Source organism: Dermacentor andersoni, chromosome 8 (assembly GCF_023375885.2).
Source record: "Dermacentor andersoni chromosome 8, qqDerAnde1_hic_scaffold, whole genome shotgun sequence".
Lineage (NCBI taxonomy): Eukaryota > Metazoa > Arthropoda > Arachnida > Ixodida > Ixodidae > Dermacentor > Dermacentor andersoni.
Genome location: NC_092821.1, coordinates 139966545 through 139990872, shown reverse-complemented (window position 1 = coordinate 139990872; position 24328 = coordinate 139966545). Strand labels below are relative to the sequence as shown.

The 24328-nt window shown below is 45.9% G+C and overlaps 1 protein-coding gene across 1 annotated transcript in view; it reads right to left on the bottom strand.

Annotated features, from left to right (window-relative positions):
- LOC126525811 (tether containing UBX domain for GLUT4) overlaps positions 1 to 24328 on the bottom strand; it is a 52104-nt gene that overhangs the window by 8958 nt on the left and 18818 nt on the right. Inside the window, exons 3-11 of the mRNA XM_050173741.3 lie at positions 21384 to 21608; positions 16482 to 16539; positions 14772 to 14845; positions 13927 to 14140; positions 10639 to 10779; positions 9287 to 9344; positions 8432 to 8507; positions 6732 to 6880; positions 6234 to 6296 (exon numbers count right to left, since the gene is read on the bottom strand). Of these exons, the coding sequence (XP_050029698.2) occupies positions 6234 to 6296; positions 6732 to 6880; positions 8432 to 8507; positions 9287 to 9344; positions 10639 to 10779; positions 13927 to 14140; positions 14772 to 14845; positions 16482 to 16539; positions 21384 to 21608 (1058 nt within the window). The remainder of the gene's footprint in view (positions 1 to 6233; positions 6297 to 6731; positions 6881 to 8431; positions 8508 to 9286; positions 9345 to 10638; positions 10780 to 13926; positions 14141 to 14771; positions 14846 to 16481; positions 16540 to 21383; positions 21609 to 24328) is intronic.

The window sequence follows — 24328 nt, the reverse complement described above, 5'->3', positions numbered from 1 at the left end:
AAGAAGCAATGTCAAACTCGTTTCACAACACTGAGTTTTCTCCTAATAGGCACCCGGCAGCTGTCATAAGGAGCCAGAGACGCTCTGGCAAACAGTGCCGCAAACAACAGCAGCAAGAGCACGGGCTTGTGAAGCAGAAGGTGGTGCGAAGGTGCACACGGCCTGACGTACCGGAAAAGAGATTTCTTGTGTCTGCTCTTGAAAAAGGTCGCCACTTGTACTAGGCTGGTCACTTTTTATGGATCAGGTAGAATATAGAAAACGAGTGCAAATTGCAATGCAAATGCACTCCATAAACAAGCTAAGAGACAAGCCAAGATAAGCTATGACGTAGAACTCCAGCAGTTATTTCGAAGATATTATTTTGCTGTGGACGTTAACATTGTCGCACATTTAATCAGGTAAATTGGCAATGCAGCACAAAAATTACAGACAAAAAAGGGAGACGTACGTTTTCCTTTTCTGTTTGTTGCGCTGTTTTGCTGAATGCACATGTGTCAGTAAGTTTCCGTTTTCTGTCCATTGTAATGCTTTCTTTTTCTCTCAGTGCTTCGCCAATTTTAATATCTTAGAAACTAGGTTAATCTTCAGTCTTGGTCTATTTCACGCAGCTTAGCACGACGAGGGCCATCAGTGGCGGAAACACAACATTCTGTTGTGTTTGCGTTCCCCAACGATGCACAGCAAACAGAGTCATGCACCAGGCGCAACCATAGTTGGGAAGTGCGAGGAAGGAAAATGTGCTCTAAATGAAAAGGTCTAAGCTACTGAGAGAACTTCCAAACGCCCATTACAAATCTGAGCGTTCGCCCTTCGGTGGCCAAGCTCCAGAGTCGTTGCACCTGTGGAGGCGAATACATGCAATTCACATGGAACATGAAGTTCTTGCCTATGAACGGCTCCTTTATTAAGGTTAAAACTAGACAAAAGCAAAGCAGCATCGGAATTGTACAATGCTCAGCGATTGAAATGCGATGCTCAGAGCACGCGGCTGCCGCCACTTTTTTGTGCCACCTGGGAGCGCTGGGTGATCGCCGAGAGACCAGACGCAGTCACAATGTGTCACAAGGTCTCGCACTTTAGTAGTGCACACCGCGATGCATCAGGTTGGCATCAGGTAGGCGTATGACTGCGTGAAATGAGCCGGTATTCTTTACTAAGCGTTGTGCGACGCCCACTGGTACGCCTCGAAGGTAAGTTCATCGCTGAAAGGTGTAGGGCAGTCGTAGACGACGTATTGATTCCATACATTCTTGACGGCCCGTTCCTGGAAGGCGACTATATATTCTAACGCGATAGGTCGCCGATCCACACTGCTCGTGTTGTGCAAGAACTGCTGAGAGAGCGCACAGTCACTCTCTTGGAGTGGCCGCCTCAATCCCCGGGCACCAAAATCATGTAAAATGCCTGGGGCTCGTTGAAAGTATCGCTGGCGCACCATCCCTCTATCAGTCGCCCGAGGATAGGCTTCGATCCATCATCGTCAGCAACTGAGACGTGCTGCGAATGAACACATCCCTGATCAAGTCATTCTACACTTCACTGCCTTCCAGGATGAGCACTGTCATCGCTGCCGCTGGGGACATGACGAGATACTAACTGAAGATCCGAGGGTGACGTGTCCAATTCCCCGCCGGCGGCCAGGGCCTGTCTGGTTAGTGAATGATTGTCAAGAAAAATCACTTCCAGCTCATTGTCTTAACCTAAAACATTCCTTTAATCGTATCAGTTTGTTTCATCGTGTTCGACCCCCATAAAGACTGAGCACATTGCGCGCACATCTCGGTGCGTCTTGTCGCTGCTTATTATGGTAGCACACACAGTGAAGAAATATACGTGCACGCGCTCAGTACCCCAGCCTTTCGAAAGAACAAACGAAGCATGCTGTCAAAAGAAGTTTGGGGAACTCCATTATCGCCACTGAAGGCTCAGAGTTTGTCGTCGCAAAACGTTTAGTTAAGAATATCAGCTCAGTTCCCGCAGTACCGATGAAATCGATGCACTGCCCCTGACAGTAGCACGCTTCCCGACAATGCGGCCAGCACGCGCCGCCGTAGCAGACGACGCAAATCATGACTCCGCCCCTCGAGCTGCTGCCGCCGCACGACTCCATTGCTTGCCGCATCGTGATGCAATACATTGAATTGTGAAACAGACTACATGCTTCTATTTGCCGTTAAGAAGATCGGTACGCTTGATGATTTGTTTTATGGCAGCAATGCGGCGAAAGGGCAGCGTCTGCTTAGCCATGTAAGTGACGCTGAGCAGGTAATTGGAAACGACATCGTATGTGCCGCCGGAAAAATCGTCAGCACATACGATGCGGCACATACATACGGCACATACAAGCTAAAGTCATTTTTGCAGTTTCTCACAATATGTTTGCTACGAATCCGTGTTGTCTCTGATGGCGACAACGGACTTCCATCGACACTGTGCGGAAATAAACAAAATATATCGCTGCATAGCACAAGTACGACATGCGCACACAACTTTAACTAGTACGTCCCCTACAATATGGAATAGAGGCAGCAATGTAGACAGCTTGGCCATTTCAACGCGACAGCGTTAAGCAGCTCGTGTCGCAGAAAAGCCGGTGTCGTCGGCGTCGGCGGCGTTGGCCTTGAGCGATAAATCCCAGAAGGCACTAAAAAAACATCTTGGGCTGGTGGGAATCGAACCAGGGTCTCCGGAGTGGGAGACGGAGACGCTACCACTCAGCCACGAGCTCGTTCGTTCAACACAAGACAAAATCGCGTCTAGTGAATGCGGTGTTGCCTTAGAAACGTGCCGTAGAAAGTTATACTGCGGTGTATATCCGTAATTATGGCCATGTAACTTACAGAAGTCGCCGTTTCACGAGTAGCGAAGTACGTTTACGCTACATTTCTTCTGCGCTCTGCGCACACGCAGAGCCATCTTGCGGCAAACACAGAAGACCGCCTCCTCGCAATGTACGGCGCTGCCCCGACACGTGGCGCGCCACTCGCCCCATGATCGCATCCGCGTTCATGGCGCGTCGAGGCCGGCTATCTGTGCCGATCGCGACGTTTGGCTGGCGTAGCGCGTTTGAGTAGGCGGTGCGAACGGGGTGCGATAACGCTATCACGTTCCACTCTTGATGGCTAAGCTTAAGCGTCCTCCAATTTTTTTAACAGCGCTCAAGAGACGGAAGTTGAAAATATTAGTAATCATTCCTGCTTCAGCAACGCTGGTGCGACCAAGACGCGGGCGTGTATCGTCCAGTAACTCGGTCGATCGGTGCAGTGGTGATGCGGGAATGAACTCCGGTCATGTTCAATGCATCGTGCACATATTCAATTTCTTGGCACGCGTGAACTTTGGCCACTGCTAGCGCATACAACAGAAGTGGTTTCCATTCCTGGGCAACGCACACACAAATGAAACACGAGAAAGAAGACAGGACAAGCGCCCGTCGAACAACTGAAAGTTTTTATGTGAATAAAAGGATTATGTACCGAGTAATTATTAAATTCATGTGGGTTACATAATGTTACGGGAAGGAAGAAGCGTTCGTCTATTTACAGGTGGCTTTTAATGGCTGAGCCAACAAGCGTGGAACATCGATTCCACATTACCGACTGTGACAATATAAAAACCGTCATGCACTCAGGAGTGATCAACGAACGAGCTCGCTTCGTTTGCCAGTTGTTTACTTTGCTCGGCGCACGGCAGTAATCCATGTCTGTCGTCTGCTTTTTTCGTACCATTTTCTAGTGAATCGGCAGAATATCACTGGTGGCATCAACCCTTTCGTGTTTACACTGCTATCGTGACAGTTAACAACACAATAATAATTTCCGGTCATCCGATGAGGCGCCGTCGCAAACAAGAGACGTCTCGCGCGCAGCGCGAACTGAACGCGGGCCCGACCGTAGGGAAGCGGCGGCGGAAACTTACACCCGTTGGAGATGAAATCGTTCCGCCAGGGGAGAAACGAGCGCTGGCGTCTAGGATGAAACTTGCCGTTCGGTCGTCCATACGCAATCATGCATCTTATGTATGTGAAAAGCTTCTGCAAATTCACGAGCTTCTTTGTCTTTGTACTTGACTTTGTATGAGGGATTTTCCTGACTTGGGAAAAAAGGTAACAGTTTCACCCGAAAGATGGCACAGATTGCAACAGCAAATTATTAGACAGCTATACAAAGTAAGGTTAGTCATTTCATCAGCTGCATAAACTGTTATCAACATCTGCTTACTACCTAAATTAACAAGGACATTGCCATGCATGCACGGGCAAACACTAACGCATCACATGCCGTAAACGTTCGCTTACTAACTAAATTAACAAGCACTTCGTCATGCGTGCACAAGCAAACATGAACACGTCTCACTCAATGACTGCGGACACTCACTGTCATAACGCTGGCGTGATGATGAGTGGCAGCAGCAGCAAGCTAATTCCCCTTCGTGCTGCCTCTCGTTTCAATACGAACTAGGCGCGCAAGAACGCAGTCCACGTGAAGCCGTCAGCTATCTCAGGTCAGCTAGCCTTTGAACCCACCACAAACTGCTTCCAAGATAATACGAGCACAGCTGCACTCAGCTGCCACAGCTCGAGAAGAGATTTGCGCTAACCTGACCCGTTCCTCCACCCTCCTATCGCGCACATCTCCCCGCTCCCTCCTTGCACGCATATGAAGACGGCACGCATCCTCCCCACCTTCCTCCCTAGCGAGCGCGAGAAGACGCCGCCGTATCAACCCAGCATCCTTCTTGGCTCATCCTCGCAAGATATCTCTTGCACCAACAGCATACGGCACGTGGCCACAATGTTATCACACTTGGACTTTACGCAGAACATCAGGGCAACACCCAACGCCAACAGCGGAAATTCACCTGAAGCGCCAATATACCTGCTATCGCAATAATAAAAAATGTTCTGCGCCTGAGCCCATGTGGACCATATGTCGGCCATATGATCGCGTATCCAATGCCGTCAACTCCATTTCAGAAACCTTGTTTCTATACGTCTTGCATACCATGGCAGACTAACTTGATCAAGCAGAAACGAAGCAACCACAGCTCTTTCATTTGGTGTCCTACTTTAGACCTTTACAAGCTCCACTATGACATCGAATTCAGCCGTGTTCATGCTTTGAAGCAATCAAAGAAGGTGTAGACACCCTTGGAGCCAATCAGAGATAACAGGAACTTGAATTTTACAACATGGCTAAATTTGATACTATTCACAATAACACCTGCAGCAACATGTGGATTAGACTGGATTACCGAAACATTTAATGCTCGTAACAATAGCTTTTCATCACTATTTCAGTTTTGGTTTTGTAGTAGAATCGAACGTGCATGTCATTTTTTCAGCAAATTTTCTGAAAAAGAAAGGGAGGGTCTAGAATCTAGAAGTAACCATATCTGTTCAGTTAGACGAATGCCAGACAGAAATGGGAGATGCACATGTCAGTTGCCGATTTATTGAATGTCTTGAAAAGTAGGTACACTTCTTTTCATGCTGTCATTCCTGCATCAGCCAAACCGGTCATCGTGTCATCGACCGCCTCAGAGAACACCCCAATTTAATGAAGGGAAGTACAGGCAGTCACCTAGCAGCGCATTGCTCTCTATGTGGTTATAAGGCTTTATTTAATCAGTGCGAAGTACTAAGGTGCTATCGTGACCAGTGTGCACGTGCGATATATTATGCATGAGGCTTACTGCATCGACGGAAAAGGTGGAATGCACATGAGCGTGCCGTCAATATCACTCCTCACCAAGGAAATTGCTTTTCTTGCATACTGATGACAGCGCTCGCTTACTGATCTTGATTTTCGACATCATGCCTTTCCTTCTTGCCAAGTAGCTAGCTGCCTTCCTCCCCCCTTCCCGAACTTGTATAACTTTGATGTGTGCGTAATAAAACATTGGTTGACATTCAGCGCTTTCTCAGTCTCCTTCTTATATGCTGTGTCTTGCACTGTTACTCATTTTTTTATGTAATTAGCATAATTCCTAATTATTGTTTGAAGTTTGCCATTTGGACACTTGTAAAATCATTAGGAACACACTGGCAATAAATTGCGCTTGAATTGAAAGACTGCAAACTTTTACTAATTTAAATTTACTCACTTTGGAAAAACCTCCAGCCCACAGAGGTCAGAAACACACGAGATTCCCAGCATCCAAAGGGTTTGAAAGCAGGTGCAGCAATAGTGCTCAGTAAAAGAAATTTCCTGTGGAAAGGAAATGCTTACAAAGGTGGAAGTCCATGTTGCCATCTCTGAGAAAGCCCCGCACAAACTGTAGTACATCAGACACTGAAATAAAAAAACAATGCTTTCAGAGAGAAAAAAAAAATTTTTCACTGTGATAACAGCAGAGCATGGGAAGACAGAAAACGCAATTGTTTCACAGCAGTTCATTTGAAAAAGGCCCACCGATTACCTTACACATCACACCATCTTGACACAGCGGTGCTGGTGTTCTGTTAAAGCAGGAATGCGTTCACAATATGGTCCACTTTAGTAAAGCAACCACACAAGTGCTGATAAACACATTACAACTGCAACATTTATTTACCCACTTCGAAAACAAAGCGCCCGACATGATGCAGTATGAGGCAGACATCCACGCGTTCAATAATCTCACCAATTAGGCATTCCAATCACCACAACAACACCCGAAAGAGACAAAGAAAGCTTCACGTTAAACATAAACGCGCGCCAAAAGGTGGCAAAAATGAGAATGCCCACCTCGTTCCTCAGCCAAGAATGTTCCCTGAAGCACAAACCGGTCCGGGAAGTAGATCCTGATGAGGACGACGGGGTAGTGCTTTGCCAGGCGCTCGTACCGCTGTTCACGCAGTTGTTTGGTCTCCAGAGGACGGTTTTCCAACGCTTCCCTGTTGCACAATGCAAAGAACAGCAGCACTTCGAGGACCGAATTGCCACCCCTTTCTTTTTTTCACCCAAATCAGGCGAGAAAGCTTTTTTTTTTTTTTTTGCACACTGACAAGGCAATTGTTGACTTGGCAGCTATGAGCACACACAACTGGCGCGAGGCAGCATTACCTCAAAAGTTCTTGTCTAAACATATGGGAAGAGAGAAATATTCTAGTAGCTCAGCATTGATTACACGGTCTTTGATTAAGTTTATTGAACGTAAACAAAAAGGTTTACATCTAGTGACTGTAGGGAACAGATTTTTCATTTGGCCATCAATCCCTTAACAAAAATTTTAAAACTGAAAAAGTCTCAATGTATTAACTGTTCAACTCTAACTTGGCAGTAAATAACGTTATCACGATTCTGTAACCTGCACCAATTAATTACAACTTCTAAAGCAGACAAAATTAATCTATTGTACATCGCTGTGAAATAGTCAAACCTGTTTATAACAAACTCAACAGTACCGTGAAAAGTGGCTGTACCGGTACTAGCTTGTTACATGCGGACTCGCTCTTCAAAACAAGCAAAAATTACCAATACTGCAACTGGCATCAGTGGTTACAATTCAACACCATATTGGTTCGAAAATAGAATTTTTGGTACCTTAATTTTTGTTGCCGGCACTTTTACAGATATAACTGCGTTTCCATTAAAAACGTTGCCTAAAGAACGAAATGCAGTGTCACGGCATCTTCGAAACAGCGCCCGGCCAGTTCCAATCACCTGCCCTTTTGAAACTATGAGCCCATCCGCTACCATCTTTTTCTTGGAGAGCTTGTCATATATTTCACTATCAGCGGGACACGAGCGGATTCTACATACTATCGAGAGCAAAGCATTCTAGTTGAATGAAAGTGGAAACTACTGCGGCATGCTGGCATTTTTCAAAGGTCTTGCCGTTACGGCTGCAGCATCCATCGGCCACATGCACGCCGAGAGCCTCACAGTTAAGTTTTGTGTCACTTCGGCCGAAAGGTTCGACACTCGAAAGGCAGAATGCCATCACGAACCATTATCAGCAACAACATAAACAAGGTGTCCACAAAGCACAGCCCCCGACTCTCTGCAAATTAGCCTGGCAGCGTCGCATCGTGCAGTGTTCACGCCAATGCAGGCTGCACGAATATCAATAGGAACACTTGTGTGGCCATTGGTTCAAATTGTTCAGAATTGTCCAAATATATAGCATACACAAGTTGCTGCACGGAGAACTGCACAAAAAATAGGAGTGCCACCGCCACAGCCTCAGAGATTGCAGGTGGTGCCGTCAAGGTGCTGCACGGAATACTCCGCACTAATGTGCCGCTGTTGTGGCATCTGAGATTGGCGGTGGCAGACATGTCTAGTAGTCACCATGATTTAATGCAACTGCTGCAGCTGCTGCCCAAGTCCCGCGCAGCAACTTGTGAACACAATGCGGGTGCAGTAATCATGATGCCTATGACACGCAAAGAAGTTTAAAAAAAGCGATACATCATTCTCATGCTGTACAGTAATTGGTGTACCTTTGCCTCTTATAGTCTGCAAAAAGGTACTTCGCGTCTTCTATAGTGACTTCGTAGAAACTGTCCCCAAGGTCCTCTGCAAATCATAAGAGACAAGGACAATTTCAACAATCCTTCAAAGCACACAAACAACCTAAATGCACTACGTTGTTGCAAGTGGACCATAGAACTAATCACATGAACTGTGCACCTAGCTTAAACATGAAATGCCCAGATGAGCAAGAAACGAATACCTTGGGTAACCCAAGCTATTCTAGCTGTATACCCAAGACAGCCTGTTTTAAAGCAGGTGTAACAGATCCGCTGACAGCCATAGCCATCATAGCGGCAACACTAGGCCTGCCTGATTCGACGTTGGCTACCGAACTTTTTGCTATTCGATGTCCTGTTTTTCCTTGAAAGAATTCGCCACTGTCAGCAACGGCAGACTCCGCCTTTGTAATTCTCGTTAAACTGCTTCATAGCTTGGACAGCACGTTGCGTTGCATAACAACGGTCTCCGAAAGTCAGCTTCGCCCCAATACACACGTGTTACGCGGTGAAGCATACCGAGAGTGGGAAGGGGCAAATGTCACGGGACACAGTATGTACTCCTTAATTACACACGCGTGCACCCGCCGTCTCCTGTCACAGCACGAACACCGATATGCCTTCTGTCCTATCAGGCCTTAAGGGCTATTTCGGACGTGCCTGTGGCGATTTGAGCCCTTAGGGGCAGTAAAAGACGGGCACTAATTTTCTTTTCTCTTCTTTTTTTTTTTTTTTTTTTTTTTTTTTGACTGCACGATTTTTCGGACGTTTCGCAGCCCCTAGGGAGTCCGAAAAATCCCATGTTGACAACTTATTTGCACTCACCCGGTACAAGTGGAGGGCAATGTTCCAGGTTGAAAAGTACTGCCTTTCGCTCACCAATCTGAAAGGACGTTGCGAGGAGAACACTTTGCTGTCCGTTCTTTCCCAACACCAAGCACAATTTACAAAGTCCCATTCGCATTTTGGTGTCACCAACATCTCAATCACCAAGCTAATTAATAGGCTAATTTTCAACAGAAGCCTGCTCCTCACTCTATTCTGGACGGTTTATTTCGTAGTATATAGCAGATTCCCATACGCGGCTGCTATTGGCCAATAACTGACATCAACGAAGGGCGTATGGATCAGTGCGCTTATACCTACTGTTACCGTGTATATTTATTGACGCAGTTTAATCAACAAGCTGAAGTAAGGGAAAATCTGCCCTTGAAATTCAATAATTACGTACTTCCTGAAGAAGCTGACTATTGTCTGCTCACGCTTGGCCACGACCGCCTGTGCAGGAATTCAACTTGGCCTACCCTGCTTATTGGTGTTGTAGCCATTGGGTTTCGCTAATCTCGACGTGTTTTTGAACACTCTACTAGCCTCAAAATACCAGAAACTTAAGGTCAGACCACATGCACGCTTGCCAGCATGCGCTCACTCCTGGCCACTGCTGGCTAGATGCCTTGGCAGACTTTGCCTTGTATTGAGCTATTGATAGCGCTTCAGAATGCGCAAGTTGGATGTGGCTACTATCCGTCAGTCAAGCTGGTGCAGGACAAAGCCAGTTCGCACTGCGCAGCACGGCCAGACTAGAGCACACGAGTGCAAGCGCGCACTCAAGCCCAGTCGTGCACAAAGCAAACGCTGCGCCTACGCACTACAGTTGCATGTCACTGTGGTGTGCTACGTAGTGTAGATACCACAGCCACCACAGGATGCTGCAACACGTCCGCTGGCTGAGCACATTGTAGCTCGCTGAGGACAACTGCCTTTGGCAAGTTGTAGGCACCAAAATCTGTAGTGGCGTCCATGTGAACTTCCAAAATTAAACTTGAACAGCGCGTTACGGTCCCATTCAGCAGGGAGCGTTGTGGGCACGCCCCGCTCTGCCATAGCCTTTGTGGTGCAAGTCATTGAAGAAGGAGCAGAAGCACCGCTCACAGGATGTTTTGTTGTCAATAACTTCACTTCCTCTGAACGTACCGAAATACTTTTTGCGGCAAAGTATTTCTGAAGTAGTCTACCTTAACTTCAAATGCATTTATCCACTTTGGTAAAAAGTGGTTCAGGGCCCCTTTAAAGAAACACTCGAGAGAAACAAAATTAGTTTGGACTTTCATATACATCAATACACAACCAAGACAAGTGACTCGCGTGCTGAGACAAGGAAGCACCAACCAACTCACGTATTTGATGTCTTCTTCGCGCACGGTTTGGGCTGCTGTCTTTGTTGAGGCTGGCGGAGGGCTAAATCGAACCTTGTGGTCGGCAGCGTTGTCACCACGAACTGGAGACTGGCCAGAAGTGGGGGACGCCATGTCAACATCCTGCAGTGAAGTCGCAGTTGGTTCATTAACCCTTGACCAGAGCTCGCCATGACCTATTGTCACTTTTTGCCTTACGAGACGCTGCCGTCCTCACAAATTAGCATCACCTTAAACACTACAAAAGGAGGGTGAAAGATCTAAAAATGGAAAATCAGACAACAGGCTAAAAGAAACAAGTTGTAAAGCCTAGCTTTCTACAACAGCAGATTGCTACAAGGAAATTTAAAAAAAGAAACAGAAAAAGAAAAGAAGAAAATCATGGTTTAGCAGTAAAAATGGACCATACTGCATCCCAAAAAAGCTGTAGCCCACTGTAACTGTGGTGAAAGCTTGTTTTGCTTGTGAGAGCAAAGCGACAGTCACCATCTTGGCAATCCTTCACCAAACCAGCTCCCGAAATAAACAGACAGCTAATCACTTCATAGCCACTACAAAGCCCAAAAGTGAACTTCTTTTGAACATGCAACACAGCACAAATGAACAGGGACAAAGAACTACAAAAGTGAATTCAACAAGCTCAGAAAAGCTCTACTGTGCCAATTCAGGTCGAGACAGTGGCACAATCTTTAAATTTTACTTAACAATCTTTATAACCAACATCACATGAACACTGCCGTATAGCACCACATAGTGCGGTACCACCACCACATAATTATTTTTAAAAATATAGAAAGGAAGTCTAGAAAAATCCAAGGACACCTAAGCACTTACGAGTTGTGAATGCGAAAGCATTAATGTCCAATTGAATGCCGCTGAGCAATCATTTGAGGTACGAGCTACTCGCAGGCAAGCGACCACACCGAGATGCTTGGCGCATTTTGATTTGGCCTTACTGAGGCGCAGTTAGAATGCACGCAAGAGCTTGCGCGGACACGGATTGTGCAACTAACACAGGGTCCTGAGAGCGAGAGCAAGGATGACACGGCAATGCCCTCTCTCCTCGCACAACACCTGGCATGCTGGTGCGGCCAGCAGGTGTTCCCATTCACCCACTCTGCTCCATCAAGGCAGACTCGTGACGTAGCATCCCAGCCAATGGGAATTAAAGTGCCATTCTGCTGCTACAGATACCGGACACCGGCTTTCTCACCCAATGAGCCATTTGTCACCTTCACATCAAAGTTCTCAAACTGCGTTGACCTCAAGCATGTCTTGGGAATTATCACATATTATTAACGTGACATTAACGGTGGAATAACCCCTTACAGCGCCAATTAATTCTGTCCATGGAAAATTCAGTGTCACGCCTATTTCCTGAATGTGTAATCATTAAAAGTGGAATCCAGCAAACCAGATTAAGAATTTTCAATTCTGAAGCAAGTTCTGTCACGTTTACAGACATGGGCACCATGCATGAACTCTCAACAGAAACATCACTTAAATAAGAAAACGTCTATTAATACATGTGCAGCAAATTTTGAAAGAACCCATCCACGCACTCGTAAAATAAACCTGGTGTAGACAATAAAAGAAGTGAACCATGCTACATGATAACATACTCGCACTAAGAGCAAATATTAGAATGTCTGCCTTCGAACTTTTTTCACAAGAACACTGCATGCTATATATTCAAACTTACAGCAAGGTCCAACCAAAGGTGTCTCAAGACATCAACATTGTCATTTTTGATCAGTGCCTTTCTTTTAACATGTTATTTTGGCATGCACAGTCGTGTACACGTTGCCTGAAGTGTAGAAACAAGAAACAAATGAAAAATGAACAGCTTGCGTGCTGTATCACAGGCATGCGAAAGCTTAAAGGTGCTAATGTTCCAGTGCTCTGAGTTGTAAATTTGCTGTTCCTTTGCCCTCTTCCCTTCCTTTTCCCTCTTCTAGATTGCTGGTTAGTGCAGGAAAGTGATTCCCCAGAATGGAGGAAGCATCATGTTCAATCTATAGACCAAGATGACTCTTTCTTCAACTGTGAATCTTCGGTGAAGATCACACGTGACCTTCATTCATAGTTTCATGCTCCTTTCAAGTGTATGTTTTGAAACGGGTGTTCTGCATACACCACACATAAGGTTCCTACATATAGAATGTAGCACACTATGCTGAGACACTGCCATCTAAATGCAAGATCCCACCCACCTCCAAAAAAAAAAAAAGAAAAAGGCACGTTGCAGCCCTGCTGATTTTTTGCACTGTGTTGCTTTTATGGTACCACCCGAACTGCTTTTATACAAATTTATTTCTTTGGACCCAAATCAACCCAGGGCTATGGGTACACATGCAGTGTTTGCACACTGCAAAGACAACAATAAAAGTCAATCGATCAATCAATCATAGGCAATACTTCTGGGACACTGGCCACAGCATACCTGGTGGTATGACCTTAGGTTTAGGGCAAATTAACACATCGGCATGTCTCTCATCTCGTCACACGGTGAGGCTGAAGGCTACCTGCCGAACCATGTCCACACATGTTCATACACCACGGCACCTACAAGCACCATAGCGCTGACCAATACAGCTAGCCAACAAACGTCCCATCAGCATATCTCAGCAGACCTGTTGGGAAGCTATCACCTTTCAATATTTCATTCAATTCACATTTAGTTTTCAAGAATAAATCTAGGAAAGAAATGCAGGCTAAAAGCTGAATCAACAACCTTGGCTAGGCCCAAAAACACCTACAAGGCAGTTTTGTACAGACAAACACAAGCCTTAATAATAATTATACAATTTACAATTAAATTGTATACCCACCACCCACCAAAACCCACCAAAACCATGATCGGGTAATGAGGCACGCCATAGCGGGGGGACTCTGGATTAATTTCGACCACCTGGGATTCCTTAACGAGCACCCAATTCACGGTTGACAGGTGTTTTTACATTTCACTCCCATCGAAATGTGGCCGCTACAGACAGGATTTGATCCCGCGACCAATACTTATACAACTAATTACGTCCGTAATGCTCATACACTTGATTTTGAGAATAATCCTCGAGTGGCTTCAGCAAAATGCTTTCATGATCCTACGTTCAGTACACTGCAGATTTCAGCACACCTGATTCAGATAACCATCTGATCAATTTTATCTCTTGAGGGGGTGTGTTTGCATGTTCTGCCACTGCTCCGTGTGGCCATCCTGGCCCTGGGATCATGGTTCTCCGGTGGCTTTTCTATGCACGTGCGACTCACCTGTGGTGGCGCTGAACTCGGCCGCGTTGGCGAGGTGGCCATGTCACTACAGGGTGTTGTGGCCCGAGCCTGCTTTGGTGATGTGGGCCGTGTCGTCCAGGTCGGGCTCACACTCCGAGCAGCGGGCGGGTCCTCCTCCTTTTTGAATGGCACCACAAAGTGCCGGCTTACGTGGGCCTGCTGCACGACGCAGCCTTTGGGCCTGTGGAGAAGCCTGCAGCAAGAAGGGACGTAAATAATAACTCGGCCCTCACCTCACCGTTTCCTTTTTTTTTTTTTACACCATACATAAATGAATGTTTATTGAAGGATTATCGGGCACTGGGGCGTACAGGAACCTGGTAGAGCTAATCCTTTCAATGTCAATATTTTTCTCTTTTTTTCAGAAACCCACCAAAGGTTTCCTAAAACTTCCTATGACTGATTCATTCTGAACAGCTTTCATTGTTGCAATGCCAGCAATCTATTTGTTAATTTCTGTTGCCTCTGACTGTCAATTATTTTTTTTTTCGTGTTTTTGGGTTGCAGATAGGCATGGCAGAAACAGTTCAAATGAAGCTTCACATTTCTCATAACAGTTTATGCTGCCTGTTCTGCTATATCTGTCACCGGGCATTTCTGTGTGTAATTTTTATTTTCACTGCTAATGTATTTCATTGTTACAGTTATAGCAAGAAATAATAGAGAATTAGTAAGGAACAACATACTGCGAGCCCAAGAAAATAAATGTCTTCTAAATTGGGCACAAAGGCAATGTCTTGTCTAACAGGACGCAAAGAAATGAGAGCAAACATGCCGTCCGAAGTAGCCAGACAAGACAATGTGGTTACAAAGGGCCCAAATACCTGATGGCAGCCCTGCCACTTGTAAGGCCAAGGTTCTGCAAAGTTGTCTCACGCAGCTGCTCGATGCCGACAATCTGGAAACAGCAGCAGAAAATAGCATGAAAGCCAAACAGACAACTGTGTATTGAAGATCTCAAAGCATGGCCCTGCAGCACATAAAAGGGCTCTTAGTTGGGATAATTGGTCAACATGTAAAAATAACAAAGGTAATGTAGTGCAAACAAACACCGTAGTCATGTGAGCAAATTTAATTAACACTCTCAGCAAATGCACTTTGCTACGGCAAGGGTCACATGGAATTTATGTATTTTAGTAGGCAATGCTTGCAAAATGGGACAGTATTTAGCACAAATCGTTTGCGCAAATAAAGTAAACAGAGCCACAGCTTGACACCTTGTAGTATTTCACATTTTATGACAGGATTGGATTGGAAAAACTTTAATACAGATTGCTTTGTTTTTGTTGTTGGTACACCAACTGTGTTCCATTCTTTTCCCACTTCTACCAGTGTTCGAACAGGCGGACGAAAAACCCTTCAAGCTGTCAGAGAATCACTTTTCCTCTTGCCTCCTTTCACATTGTAAGGTGACCAACAAAATAAATAAAGAAATCGTGGCAACCTCGCAATAACCTGATCACCTGTCCTGACCCACGAAAGCGTCGTATCCAAAGCAAGCAGAGGAATGAGGAAGCTTTGACTGCATATGGCACCGGGATATTTATAACACCTGATTGATCGATTCATAGGGATTAACATTCTGAAGCAACACTTCGGCTATGACAGACGCTGTAATGCAGGGCTTTGGATTCATTTTGACCACTTCGGGTTCTCTTTAATGTACTTGCATTTAAATATAAATGCAAGATACTTTTGTGCATACTGCTTCCATCAGAATCCAGCCGTAACGGTGGCAGAAAAAAACATGTGACCTTGTGATCGGGAGCCACTGCGCGCCACTATGGTGGGTTCATTTATGACATGCAAAATCACAAAAGCGTGTCTTCAGAACTACAATAAGACCTCCTTGATACGATCCCGTTTCGTACGATTTCCCCATACCAATGCTTTAGAAAGAGAACACGACAAATGACCCAATATAGATATGCTTCTTTTTTTACCTGCTGATACTGATCCCAGAAAATACTATCTTTCGGCCCAAACGTGTTAACTACATTGCGAAATTGCGATTGTACAATAAGTTTTAGTTTTTATTTTCTTTTAGTGGCTATATCCTGTATGAACAAGAAATGGAGCAAGGCACACGTGCGTGCGTTCGAGAATTATGGCAGCCGCCCGCACCAGCAGGTTTCCCTGCAGTACTCGCGCACCCGCATCACGTGAAAACCTTGGAATGCACTTGATTTCTCAATCCAGTAGCACCAGCAAACCTGCTCGCGGGTCGTCGCCACGTCGCATTCACAGTTATCGCCGTCAAATAACATTATTGCGATAAGCATCTTCACCTATCTGTTTCACAGTGTTGTGTGGGTGTAGTGCCGATGGAAGCGTGAGCACTGCACGCTTTTAATACGCGATAACCCAAATGCGACTGCCACCGTTCCCTGCTGCAGGTGGCGCGATGTGAGCACGCGTTATCGTTTCGATGTGATCGTCTTAGTCTGTAATACATTTGCATTAAACCTTTCCTGCAGCAAGCACGAAATGAACAGGGAATGGGGAAATTCAGAGGCGTCTGAAAACTATCTTACCTCTTTTCTCATGTAGACACAAACCAAGTCCATTTTCTGGGCTGTGTCTTGGACATCACTGAACAAAAAAAGAATGCGAGTCATGTACCAACCAGCAGAAAAGCTTAAATGAAACAGTGTTTTAATGGTGAAAAGGGGCCTTTCTTGTTTTTGTTTTTTGTGAAGGAACTCATCAGATCAGGGAGCATAGCTGCAACCGTAATCAATGAACGATGACTGCAAATGCCCATACCTCACTGGTACAAATTATACGATAATGTGAGACATCAAAGAACAGATAGAAACAGCGAGTAAAGCCATTTACATTCACTTCTCTAATGCAATAAGAAACAGATTAAAACACTGTGGGAAAAAAGCCGATAAATGTCCTTAGATGTGTGCTGTAATAGACAGCAGATAAGCCACTTCCCATTGAGAATGGGCAATAAGTAAATCAATTTAATTGAAATTTGCTGTATTTGAGGGAGAAAGGTAATTTGTACTGAATGCAAAATTTGGGCACCTAGTATTGTGAATGCTCCCAAAAAACAGCAAGCAAAATAAAATTGTGAATCAAGTTTGCAACTTTTAACCCCGCACCAGAGTAGAGATATCACAATTCTGTAAACTGCACTTCTATTAGATGTCTCTATGAAAACGACAAAAAGAAATGCCATAATATAGGACTCTGGATTAATTTGGCCCACGTAGCATTCTGTAACATTCCTCTAAGTGCACAGCCCTCCAGCGTTTCATCCATGCCACATACCGAAACAAATACTTCTGCATTTTCCGTTGTTACTTTCCTGCCTTTGTTTTTGGCTCGCATGAAGCCACACCTCAGTTATCGCCGGGATCAGTTTCTCCGCAGTACAAGTGAAAAGAGGTGAATGGAATCGGATGAACAATCCTCACGAAGTAGGAACCCCAATGTGCCAGCAAATTACTAGGTGGAGCAACTCAGAGAGCTCCCTTCCCCCCTTACAGGAAAAAATCATCACAACCAACCTGTCTTAATGACTTGCCAAAACTTTGCTTTAAGGTATTATAGGACCTTCAGAAACGTAGCACGAGTTAAAAGAAATAAATGAAAGAAGAAAGAGAAAGAATAGAAAGAGAGAAGCGAAGGGGAAAGAAAGCAAACAAAGAAAAGAAGAGAAAGGAATAAATGAGGAAAGACATAAAGAGATCAGCAGATAGAATGAAATAAATGAACGCATAAGAAGGAAGGAAATTTAGAAAAAGAAGAGCGAGAAATGAAAACAGGCAGGAAGAAGTAAAAAACAGAACGTAGAGTGAGAGAAGGAAACAAAGAAATGAGGCAAGAAAGAAAGAACAAAAGAAAGAGGAAATCAAGAAGGAAAATAAATTGGAGGATGTTTAAGCTTTGGCTTTTAAGGGTGGAACGCGATGGCATTTAAAGACCCCTGACTGCTTTCAGGCTTCCCAACAACTGCGGCTTATGTAACGGGAACGTTTGCCGGAAAACGCCGGCGGCGAATGCTGTGCACGAAGGCAAAGCTTTCTGGTAGAAACACGGCCTCTCGCGTGGGTCGATCTCCTGTTATTGTTTCACACTGTTAATATATCAGTCGGAGACGAGCTAACATAACAGATATGGGCTGTCGGTGTTTCTTCCTTTTTTTCTTTTTGTTACATTTGTTTGTGGGCCGCCGTTCTCGAAATTCCGAGGAACCGACTTCGTAAAGAGTGAAAGAAAGGCAGGGTACGAGCAACTTTGGTGGTAGAAGAGTGGTTGGGTATGATGCGCGGTTCGAAATTGGGTAGGAAATTATTTTTTGCCGAGGCGACGTCCGACGCCGGACGCAGACGGACTTTCCGCGAGACGGGGCCTTTAAAATGCATGGCAACGAACGAAACCGCGAGACAGCACGTGACGTACGAAGCGGCGCGTGAGAGCACAGTTCATCTCCGCGCGCGGTTTTCCGTTTCGAGAACAGGCGGCCGCTGAAACGGATGCGATAAACAGGCGGCGCGGTGTCCAGTGTGACGCGATGCCGCCGCGTCCGGTGACCGACGATGCCAGCCACGGCGCGCCGAAAAAAAAAACAAAAAAGAAGAAAGAAAAGGAGATATCACTCTTGCGTTGGGCGTACGCGTCTCTTCAGAAGAAACTGCGCATCGTAATTAGCACGGATTCGAGCACCGCGCGCTTACCTATTTGGCGTTCGTATTACTGAACAAAAAAAAAGAAGAAAAGATCGAGCAGTTCTATGCAAACCTTTCGACGCGCGCGTGTTCAATTTCGCACGCTGTGCGCTTAATTCCGCGGTTCGAAACGCTCCGGCGCCAGGCGGCGCCGCGTCGATGAGGCGAGAAAATGAGACGAGTTATAATAGCAAGGGCTTGGTGGCGCAACCCACCGCCCCGTTCCAAAGGCGACGCTCATAACATCCATCCATCCGAGTGCAGAAAGTCAGAGAGGCTGAAATAATATCACGGGTGGCGGCAATGGAAAAGAAACCTGCCATGAGTAACTACTTAAGAGGAAAAAAACGAAATCAGGAAAGGAACAATTTATGATAACTCAAACGGAAGCTCATTAGTTTTCGAAGCGAGATCGGGATGCCTTAGAACACGAGACATAAGAAGGAAGAAGCACGTGCTTGCTGCGGTAAAGCTAGGAAAACGATGGGGCATGTTTTATGAGAATGTGAAGACGACTGCCCAGCGGTTGATTTAGGCACCACCAGCCTCCTTGAAGCCCTTGGGTTCAGTGGGAGCAGTGGAGAAGTAAACATGTCCGCAATAGGGATCAGTAAGAGGCGATTGGAGGATTGGTGGAAGTAGGGAAACGACAGAAAACGGACACGTACTAAAGCAAAGTTCGCAATAGGTGGTCAGAAAATTTGGTTGTGAGAGTTCATAGTGTTTGTTTTTTTCTTGTTTAGTCTAAGTAGGACATTAGGCAGTATAATAGCAAGAGCTTGGTGGCGCAAAGGGACGCTCATAACATCCATCCATCCGTCCGAGTGCGCCCATCACAACAAGTGTACGCGTCGTTAATTACAACCGATTTACACGGTGCGTTTTTTTTTTTTTTTCGTGCCGTGCAGGAAACGTCTGTCTCTTCACTGCGATCGAGACGAAGCGGAGCGGAAATAGCTTTTGTCAGCTGCATCGGACGATTACCGTAGAATCCGACTGAAAAGACACAAAAAAAAAGATAATGCGCAGGCGGTCACCCTCATTCACTAGCGCGACTGCAATGTGATAGCATTACGAGATCCTATCATCCACCACGATTATCTGTCGATATCCGCACCGCTGCTTTTACCACCTCGCGGTCACGTGCGGGCCAATGAATGCCGTTGTCAAACGATTCGACCGAAACACAACAGCGCAATGAACGCGTGTGATAAGAGATAAGAACAGCACGGCGGCACTTCCCGGCGCAGTGGTAATCGGCGTACCGGACAATTCAACGCGAGCGCCGTACACACGGGTGGACGTTATTACACATCAAAATTCCCCTGACTCTGAACAGTTCTCTCTAAATCCCTCTAAGTACACCCTAAAAAAAGCTTACGCCCTTTGGGGCTTATCTTGTCCCCAAACAATCGTCATCTGCCTTGCTTGCGTTTCCTCTCTTGAAAGCGCCGCGCCCGCTACTTTCCTGTCGGCAATGCTCTGTGAAGCTGATAACGCGCATGCCGTTCGTGACTATGAAGTGCCGGGCTCGCAGCGTTAAAGAAATGCGGGCAAGACCGATGACGATTATTGCTTGGGGACAAAATACAACCCAAAGAGTGTAAACGTTTTTAGAGTGTACACTATAAAACAAAATTACACCCATTGTGTCGTATCTTGCCACACAACGATAAACGTCATCTGTCTTGTCTACATTGCCTTTCTTTAATGCTGCAAGCCGGGTACTTCCCAGTAACGAACGGCATGCGCGTTATCAGCTTCACAGAGCATCGCGAACAGGAAAGTAGCGGCGCGGCGTTTTCAAGAAAGGAAACGCAAGCAAGGCAGATGACGTCTATTGTTGTGTGGCAGATATACAGCCCAAAGGGTGTAACTTTGTCTAAGAGTGTCAGGTGAACGTCATTACACATCGAAATCCCCCTAACGACTCTGAACAGTTCTCTCTAAATCCCTCTAAGTACGCCCTAAAGAAGCTTACGCCCTTTGGGGCTTACCTCGTTCCCAAACAATCGTCACCTGCCTTGCTTGCGTTTCCTCTTTTGAAAACTCGGCGCTAGCTACTTTCCTGTCGAGAATGCTGATAACGCGCAAGCCGTTCGTGACTATGAAGTGCCGGGCTCGCAGCGTTAAAGAAAGGAAATGCGGGCAAGACCGATTACGATTATTGTTTGGGGACAAAATACAACCCAAATGATGTAAACTTCTTTTAGAGTAGGCTTAGGTTAACAATCCAGCCAACATATAGCCTATAACCTAACCTCAGTCAGAGTGATTTAGAGAGAATTTAATTAGAGGTGCTCGAGGCATTTGTTGTGAAATGAGCTTCACCCCTCATATTCGCACAGCTCCACCCCCCTCCCCCGTCACCTGCTTCCCTACGTCATACCGCTCCGGCGCTCATTTCCCAACTCCGTTCCCGTTTTCTTATAAATAAATAACAAAATAAATAAATAAATAGTTGCACCGCCAAGACGCAGCGGACGACCAACACTTATTGCATAAAAAAAGTAATAACGTATACATTAGAATGAAAAAAGGTACAGCGCGGCGCGGAACGAGCGAGTAAAGAGCACAGGACAGAGCGCAGTTGGTTGCTATAGGAGGTTGCTAGGGAGCGCTCTGTCCCGCGCTCTTTACTCGCTCGTCCCGCGTTGCGCTGTTCCTGTTTTCATTCCAAAGATGAACCAACCGGCCCCATTGAAATTCACTGCTATAACGTATACACGTGTGCATAGATCCACAAAGCCTCACATCTTGTCGGGCCAGCGGGAGACGACGTCGAGCAGCGACGCCGAGGCCGGGAACTGGGCCATGAGCCGCTCGCCGGACTCGAGCTGCAGGCAGATGTCCACCGCGCTGGAGGCGGTCGCGGTCCGCCGCTGGACCCGGGCGGCAGCGCGCAGCTCCAGCTCGGCATGGTTGGGCAGGTTGGTGAACGACACCGGCAGGCTGTGCGAAAGGGGGCGCTCGTGGTGGCTGCGCCGCCAAGGAACGTCAAGCGGAAAGTCAGGCAGGCTTGAATAATAATCTCGTGGGCGGCGGCAATGGAAAAGAAACCTGCCATGAGTAACTACGTAAGAGGAAAAAAAAGGAAATCAGGAAAGAATCAGGAATCAGGCACAAACATCAACCAGGCCGGTCTCAAACTGTGTTAACTACCGCGGTTTTAAGGCGATAGCGTTAAAGGCGCCGTGTCGCAGAAAATCCAGTGTCGGACATCGCCTCGGCAAAAAAAGGATTTTAGAGCCACCCATACCCAGGCCTTCCATGTGGCACACTGAAGCTATTGAACTGATTGAATTTCTCAAGCTAAATACGTAGAAAAATCGTAAAGTACGACTTACACACAAACTGCAGACATGATACGTCGGATGGTAATTTGGCTATAAGAGAAAACATAATTGGGCTACGCGAAAACTAAAGAAAAAAACACGTTGTCCAGCGGTTCTACCATTCATAGACCGGCCACGGCGTCCGCCACTTGCGCGCCCCGGCGCGCGAGTATCTCGGGGGCCACGGAGCGGCGCGCCCAGTTCCTTGCAATAAGCGCCGTGAGCTTCCCGTGAGCGCCTCGCATTGGGGGACATGGGCTGGACTAGTTTTGAAGTGAGGGAAGCTCGCAGTAAAACTGATTATGAAGAAAGACTGAGGAATATGGACGAAACTATAGATGGGCTGGGAGAGTGTTGAGGTATCTGCACAGGAAAAACATTGATTCACAGTGGAGGAAAAGAACTATAGGAAGCTTACCAGCAAGTACGCGGCCTGTAGGGTGGGCTACACAGCAACAAAGAACGTCAAGCGGAAAGTCAGAGAGGCTGAAATAATGTCATGGGTGGCGGCAATGGAAGGAATTTATAACTCAAAGAGAAGCTCATTGCTTCTCGAAGCGAGATCGGGATGCCTTAGAAAATGCACCTACAAAGCGAGATATAAGGAAGAAGCGTGTGCTTGCTGCGGTAAAACTAGATAAACTATGGAACATGTTCTATTAGAATGTGAAGACGACTACCCAGCGGTCGATTTAGGCACCACTGGCCTCCTTGAAGCCCTTGGGTTCAGCGAGAGCAGGGGAAAAGTAAACATGTCCGCAGTAGGAATTAGTAAGTAAGAGGCGATAGGAAGATTGGTGGAAGTAGGGAAAGGACAAGAAAGGGTGATGTACAATAGCAAAGTTCGCAATAGGGGGTCAGAAAATTTAGTTGTGGTAATTCATAGTGGTTCTTTTTTTTCGTAGGTAGGACATTAGGCAATATAATAGCAAGAGCTTGGTGGCGCAACCCACCGCCCCGTTCCAAAGAGGACGCTCATAACATCCATCCATCCATCCATCCATAACTCCAGATGGCGCACGCCTCCGCCGCATCGCGACCCACTCACGCGGTCGAGTTTCTGCATAGCGTTCGCGGGCAGCGTTTCTCGGTAAACATTACGGTTAGACAAGCTGCAGTTGCAGGGAAGCGTGAGAAGAAGTCAGGGATCTTTGATTGCTATAGCGTGCCACTCTTAAAGGCGAAGCTTATTATTGCAGCAATGCCGTTCCACACATGCGTGTAGAACTCATCGTCCATAGAGAATACCGCTTTCTCTCTCTCTCTCTCTCTCTCTCTCTCTCTCTCTATATATATATATATATATATATATATATATATATATATATATATATATATATATATATATATATATATATATATATATATACGCAAAGTGCATGAGCGGCCAATCGCATGGCAATTTTGAGTGCACTTGCAGGATTCTTTCACGCTCGAAAAAGCACATGTAACACGTATTGAGCAAAAGAAGCCTGTATCAGAAGTTTTTCATGTCGTTCTACCATTTTCCCTTTGACACTTCTCATTTAAATATAACATTTGAGAAGTTGATTAATTATGACTCGGGAACTCGGGAAATTATTAGTCGGGAACTCGGCTTGAGCAGCTCGGTTGCTCCTCCCGAACCACCTCACGACAAAGCACAGCACACCAGTTGCCTGATTGGGTCAACCGAGTCTTTACATTCGTGCGACAATTTCTCTCTCTCTCTCTTCGCGCTGTGCCAGAACACTCACAGAGTTTCATACAATAACCAGAGGTAAACTGTGTCGCTAGTGTCCACGAGAGCTGCAAGCAGGGCGATTCATGCCAGCATGGGAATGATGGTCAGTGCATGCATTTCACAAACTTCGTCCTTCTGGCTTTAAACGACTTTGTGGCTGTGAAAACTCACAATTTTGCAACTAAGTACGGCGTCTGAGGGCACTAAACTCATTGCGCGCAAGCGCCTATATCACGTGGCACCTCTACTCGCAAGCCTTGTTTGCATCCCGGAAAAATTAATACAGCAGAAGCTATCTTTCCGGAATGAAATTATTTAGGTATTTCTCTATAGCCTCTACAACAGCTCCATCGAAGATTTCGTGTTTAAAGCATTAAACTACAAGTTGCAATCATTCATTATCGTTAGTTATCGATCGCATCACATAGCAAAAGAAACGTTGAGTAGCTCGAGGGGAAAATGCATATTGCAATGCTAAGTTGACCACATTCTCGTAGAGCCCAAGTTAGCACAAATACCCAGTACGCTGTACGCACTACGTGTCGAATTTTCGCGTGTATTCATGTATGTGCGCATATACCATTGTTCAATTTTAATGCTGTTAGCATTGTTAGAATACTTCACGAGCTTTCCAATGTCTG